The following is a 6,559-nucleotide window of genomic DNA, read 5'->3' as shown; positions in this document are numbered from 1 at the left end:
GGGTAGCTTAATGAATTATTACAAGGTTAACACCGCCTAGATCAACTTTGCAAACCATTCCAGAAACCTCTTTTATGTGTTCTATACCAGTCACAACTCCTACCTCTACCATACATGACCATTATCCATTAACCATTATTAATTACCTCCTGTGTGTTTAGGAATTTTATCACCCATGTGTGCAAACTTAAGCACTACAATTTGGCCTTGCCTGTTTTAGATGTATACTTTTTAAAATAAAAAGTGTTTTACTTTAGTCAAACAGAATATTTGGAAATTTATGTGAAATTGAAGGGCTTAATGAATTTCAAATTAATACATCTTCACAAGAAATATTAGATCATAAAAGGTAAATTTAAAAATAATGAATAAAAGATTACAAAAAGCATTAAGAAATTAAAGTCATTCTTTACATTTCAATTTTAGACAGTTTTGGCTCTCTACTCCTAAAGGTTGGAAATAGGCGCAATTAAACTTCTCCCTACTTTTCCTGCCCTCATTTGCTTATTGTTAGTTATACTGTTTTGAATGATCAGTGTTTTTTATATTTTCTTCCTTTTATTTTTAAATGATTTGATTCTCATCTCTAGCCCTTTTAATATGACCTCTCTATTTCTATATTCATCCCTCCCTTGCTGGAGTGTCATAATACAATTGATTTTTCGAAAATGTTTCATGGGTATTGTGCTCTCTGAGTTCTTGCATAGTTGATGGTGTCTTTTGCCTTTATCCTTGAATAATTTGGCCAGATATAAATTCTTATTTATACTTTCTTTTCCTTAGAATTTGGCTAGTTTGCCCAGTAAGTAACATTTCTCTTCCCCACTGAATTTGAAAACAGTTGAGACACAGATGTGGGAGACAAAAAGATGTTAATTAAAATGTTTATTACTGATAAAAGAAAATTAGACTGAAGGGCATAGGTTAGATCTATAACCAAATGAGTTTTCTATAATCTCAGAATTAAAGTTCCCAATTCATCCTGCCCCACTATGTTTAACTATTGGTGGAGTGCAAGTCAGAACGCACATTTTATACATATAAAACTTCAACTAGAGGGAAAGGAAGGGACTGAGTCAATTATGCTCAGTTTCTTATTCAAATTCACTAGTCAGATAATTTGCTCCTCTTTAGATGAGGAGGGTTAAGTAAGAGGTAGAGAAAGAAGGCAAAAGTGTTACTTTAGCTGAAGTCCCTCCGTATGGAAGATGAGGCTACGGAAATGGAGGGTCCCATTCAATATCAGACATCGCACTACTGACTGCTGGGTTTTAGTGTTATTTTAGAGAAGTCTGAGGCTAATCAGATTTTCATCCCCCACATAGCTAATTTACTTTTTCTTGGCCATCCAAATGGTTCTTTCTTTATCTTTGAAGTTTAGTGACTTCTTTAGGATATATCTCAGGGCTGAATGCTCTGTATCATTTTTTTTTTTTTCCTGAATTAGAGTATGTTCCCTTTTTTATAGAAAAGTTTTCCTCCGTTGTATATTGAATATTTTTCTGTTCCATTTGTTCTTTTCAGGAACTTTTGCATATGTCAGATCGTCTTTGTTTTCCATGTCTAGTATCTTCCTGAGCTTGGTGCCAGGCAGAATGGGGGTAGGAGTGTCACTGATGTGGAAGTCTGATTTTTTTACTGTCTGCTCAGGGCTATTTTTACTTTTCTGTGGCCCTGGGAATTGTCTCATCCTCATATTTGAGTTCTGGAATATTGCTGGTGATAATCTTGGAGATGTATATTTGCTTTTGGTTTCCTATGGGGAGGAAGTGAAGCCAGCTTGCGTCTATGCTGTCGTTTTGGAACTGGAAGTCACTCTTCTCCATGATTATTTTTATATCTTTGTACTTTATCTTGTATGATTTCTTCTTGCCTATTTCCCCTGTTTTACTGTGTTTTCACCCTAGTTCATTATAATGTTTTGTTGTCTCTCATATGGTCTAAATGTCTGTAAATTTTTCTCCTGAAGATGTTTCCAATAATTACTTTGAGACAGTGGAAAACTGAGTAACCTGTCGTTTATTTGGCAACGTATGTTTATCATTGCTTTTAGCTTATATTCCTTTCTTCCTCTTTCCTACCCCTTCTCCAGTATCTACATTAAGTCCAACCTTGCTTTGGTTCTGATTATTAATCATTGTTAAAAGGTACTGGCTATTCGTTATAGAATAGTGTGAGAATGATTATGGAGAGAGACCTGGGCAGTCTACAGTTTAATTTCGGTTTGTTGTCTAGAAAAACCATTCACCAGTTTGTTATTTCCTTTTACCTTCTGAGCGCATCTCTCCTCAAATTTTGAACCATTCAGGAACTTAGTGTGACTCCCAGTAAACCTGTTTACGCCATTTCTATGTTGAATCCTAGCATTATCAGCTTTTTCTTCCTCTTTTATCTCACTTTTCCCCCAAGAGTTACCCCAAGCTCCAGGGCTAATTCTTAATGTAAATATCATTTCATTATGGTTTCTCCTTCAGATTTTCTTTCTTTGTCATTCTGCACTGTTGAACATTCCCTGACCCATCCAGGTCTGTAGATCTCAGCTCTAATCAAAGAATCATTGGAGGGCATGTCCAAATTCTCACAATTGATTTTAAGAGCAATTTGTTTCTTGCTAATGATCTAAGGTATCAGCTATCTGGTTCCTTCTTCATTTTGATTTATCTACCACATTTGGCATGCATGCTTTATAATCTTAAGTTTGAAGTTTTATCTGATTCCTTGTTTCTTTGAAGTTGACGTTTTTCTCTACCCTTTGTTTTTATTTTCATTGGCTTTCAAGGGAAAAGAAAAGGAAATTTATTTTACTCTACCAATCATTAACTAGAAATCACTTTCAAGTATTATTTCTTTGAGGAGTTCCTAGTTTATCACTTCAATAAAACTTAGTTTATGATACTATTTATTTTGTTTCTTGAGTCTATTAAAGCTAACTGATAATTGCATCTGTTTTTATGTTTTAATTATTCCTCTCCCCTTCTTTTATACAGCAGTTCTGTGTTTAGTCAGTTAATTATTTCTATGTTGTTTTTTATAGCTTCAACAATATATATTTTGTTTGTGAGGATAAAAGTCTTTAAGTACTGTAAGAAAGAAAAATCAGTGTTCTAAAACTAGTTGAACCAATGATTGTGATCTCCTCTCTCTATGTCTCAGTTTCTCCAAAGTAATTACAAACAGATAATAATACTTTGTATTTCTGCTTGTATTTACTTTAAGAGAAAGTCATAGTTTAATGAGTCCCATAATTATTTATAATAAAACAAAGCCATACACATTCCAGGATTTTGATTAATATTTTCTATTTTTCATAAAGACACTATATACCCTTTCTTCACTGCTATTAGTTTATTATTTATATAACATATGAGACAACCACAGATTTACAATATTATCTCTCTATTCCCTGTATGTTTTTCCTTAATAGTCTTTGCACAACACTGCAAATAATTTAAAAAATTAATTGGATCCTGATTTCAAATAGGAATTATTCATATTTAAAGCCAATATCTTTCTCCTAGATTCCCCTCTTTTATTGCTTTCCACTATTAGCAGACAAAACCAAAATAGCATCTATTTGGTAAAGGTATATGTAATTCTTTTCTAAACTTAGAATTGTTGAAAAACTAGAGTGAGGTAGTTTACACACACAGAAAAAACTCTGGTTTTCTTGATCTTGTCTTCTTTAACAGCAGAGACATAGACATACCACGGATGAGCTCTTCTACTGCCTGGTTTTTAACCTAGTTTGGACTGGAATTTATACCTTTCAATTTGGGATTACAGTTTCTTTTTTTATGTTGGAACATTTTAAACCTGTACAAATAGCTTCCTGTGTGTTACTTATAAGAACATTCGTAGACATTCTCACTCTCAAGAAATTTAGCATTGACACATTAAAATTATTTAATCTGCAATTCAATTCAAAATTTTTCAGTTGTTCTCGAAGATGTTCTTTATAGCTGTTTTCCCCCCCAACCAGAACCAATCAGGGATCATGCTTTTCTGTTGGTTATCTTGTCTTTTTATTCTCCTTTAATCAAAAACAGCCCCATACCTTTTTTTTTTTAATGGCATTAACATGTTTGGAGAACCCCATAATCTGAATTTGTCTGGATTTATCTGATTGTTTCTTCAAGATGAGATTCAAGATATTAAGAGATACTGGCATTAAGCTGATGTTGTATATTTCCCATTACATCATATCAGGAAACGACATAAGTCAGTTTGTCCTATTGTGGCTGATGCTAAATGAGATCACTTCGTTAAAGTGGTATATGGTAGACTGCCCTTGTAAAAGTACTCTCTTTTTTTTGTAATTAATAATTTTCGGTGCACACTTTGAGACCATGTGAATATCTTGTTCCCACAACATTTCACCTAGTATTTTGGTTTTCATTGATAATCTTTCCTTCACTATGGCACTAGTAGTTGCAAAATGGTGATTTGTTTTTTTTCCTAATCCTGTCATTCTTTCTGCATTTAGTAACTGGCATTCTTTTGTAGAGAGCAGTTCCCATCCTTTTTAAACATTTTGAGTTTCTCTATGAACTCATACATTATTTTTTTAATCACTGTTTTATAATTCATCACCATCAGTATTATTTTGAATGGCCAAATTTCCCCAAATTTGTTTTGTGGAAGCCCCCTCCAGTCAAATCAAATTTGACAGATCTTCATTTGTTTTTGAAAAATCTCCTTTTTGTCCTTGAACGCTTCTTTGCTCATTGGCACAGTATGTAAAGATTCACCTTGCATTTTCACTGCTCCAGATATGGAATCACTTTTTTCTCCCTTGAGTCCTGGTTTGTTTGTTTTTATTGGGGAATGGTGCTTAGAAATCAACATTTGGATACTAAATATGCTTATTACTATTGAGGAGTCATTGTCTCTCTGCCCTTTCAGTGGACTGAGTTGGGAGATACCTCTAATCCTCATTACATATCTGTATCTTTATTCTGTTTACAGTAAGAACCTTCATTTGCTGTACTATAAAATATACCTAGTTACAGGATTACTACATCAATACCACATTCAGCAACAAGTCTATTAAGTAAAGTTCAATATTTCTTTGTAATTCTTTTTGTCCATAAAATATATCTTACTAAAATCAGGATTCTGTGATTAAAAATCCCTTGAATTATTTTCCTCCTGTGTGGTTTTATTATCAGTTTGATGTACAGTGAATCCATTTGTTTCTGTATTTGTTTGTGTTCAGTTTTAGGGTTTGTTTTGTTTTCAGAAAGAATGGGCAATAACACATAAACATATACACAATCCTCCCACACCCAGGAAGGGTAAAATGGAAATTGATGAAAATGGTTTCCTGCAAAGAGTGTGAGGATGGTGGGAAACAGCCAAACTCACTTCTATCCCTATACCTTTCACCTTCTTTCATTTCCCACTACCCTCACACCCCTCGTGGGAAACCGTTTTCATCAATTTCTATTTTAACCTTACTGGTATTGGGGTATATATGTGTGTGGTTTCCCTTTCTTCCTTAAACACAAAACGTTAAAATTCTTTTTTATATCACTCATAAGAAATTATTTCTTAAAGAAGGAACTTCTCATTTTTAGCTTTTGTATGCTTTTCAAAATAACATACATTTTGTGATATTTGGCAAATTTTATTTTTCATATGTCTTTGTCTCTCATAACCAGGGGGTCCTGGACGATCTACCATGCCAACGCCAGGAAATACTGCAGCATTTCGTGCTTCCCTCTGGACCAATATGGAGAAACTTATGGATCTTATTTGTTCTGTTTGTGGACAGGTAAATGTTTTAAGGAGTGCAAAGAACATTAATTGTGGATTAACTCCTGGTTATTCCAAATTGTATGACCTTGGGAAGGTCTTTAACATCTCTGAGCATTCAGAATACATCTGTTAGCTTATTATAATGTGGGTAAGGGCTCTCGCATAATGCCATTTCCCTTCCCTTGCTTTTCCAAGTGCCTAAGCTTTATATTTGTTTTATTTTAGGTACAACATCTGCAAAAAGTATTAGCCAAAAAGAGAGATCCTGTCTCTCACATTTGTTTCATTGAAGAAATAATTAAGGTATGTTTAAATGAAGATATTTTTATATCTTTTTTGTAGAAAGCAGGACGACATGAATCAGCATCGTTTGTGTTACTACCTTGTAGAATAGCTACATGTCAAATGGCAATAGAAAAGTGTATTTCTTGATGACTATAAATCTTCCTTGCAATATAAATGTAATCATGTTGTTTTATGGAGTAGATGCTAGCAGTGATACTATTATAGACTAGTTTCTGAAATGCATATGCTAATTTTTCATTTTCTGTCATATAAATGATGGCTTGTAAATGTTTTTAGAAGTTCCACTAGAAAATAAGATGAAAATTTTTGGTAAGTAATAAATTTCAATAGTGATCATTATAATATGTTCACTCACCACAGCTTTTTTCCATAAAGCATTTTGCTGTATTCATTTTCCATATTCTGAGATCTCCTTTCTATGATCCACCAATCCGCTAGCCTCATAGGCTTTAAGAATTTCTTTCATGCATAGGAATCCCTGGTTCTACATTATATT

The 6,559-nt window shown here is 33.5% G+C and overlaps 1 protein-coding gene across 1 annotated transcript in view; it reads left to right on the top strand.

The window, feature by feature from the left end:
- The window catches only part of COG5 (component of oligomeric golgi complex 5), a 421,822-nt gene that overhangs the window by 220,598 nt on the left and 194,665 nt on the right, over positions 1-6,559 (top strand). The window contains exons 9-10 of the mRNA XM_012650297.1: positions 5,661-5,773; positions 5,983-6,060. Coding sequence (XP_012505751.1) covers positions 5,661-5,773; positions 5,983-6,060 — 191 coding nt within the window. The remainder of the gene's footprint in view (positions 1-5,660; positions 5,774-5,982; positions 6,061-6,559) is intronic.

Source organism: Propithecus coquereli, unplaced genomic scaffold (assembly GCF_000956105.1).
Source record: "Propithecus coquereli isolate 6110/MARCELLA unplaced genomic scaffold, Pcoq_1.0 Scaffold32, whole genome shotgun sequence".
NCBI classification, from domain to species: domain Eukaryota; kingdom Metazoa; phylum Chordata; class Mammalia; order Primates; family Indriidae; genus Propithecus; species Propithecus coquereli.
This window is presented reverse-complemented; position numbering and strand designations above follow the sequence as displayed.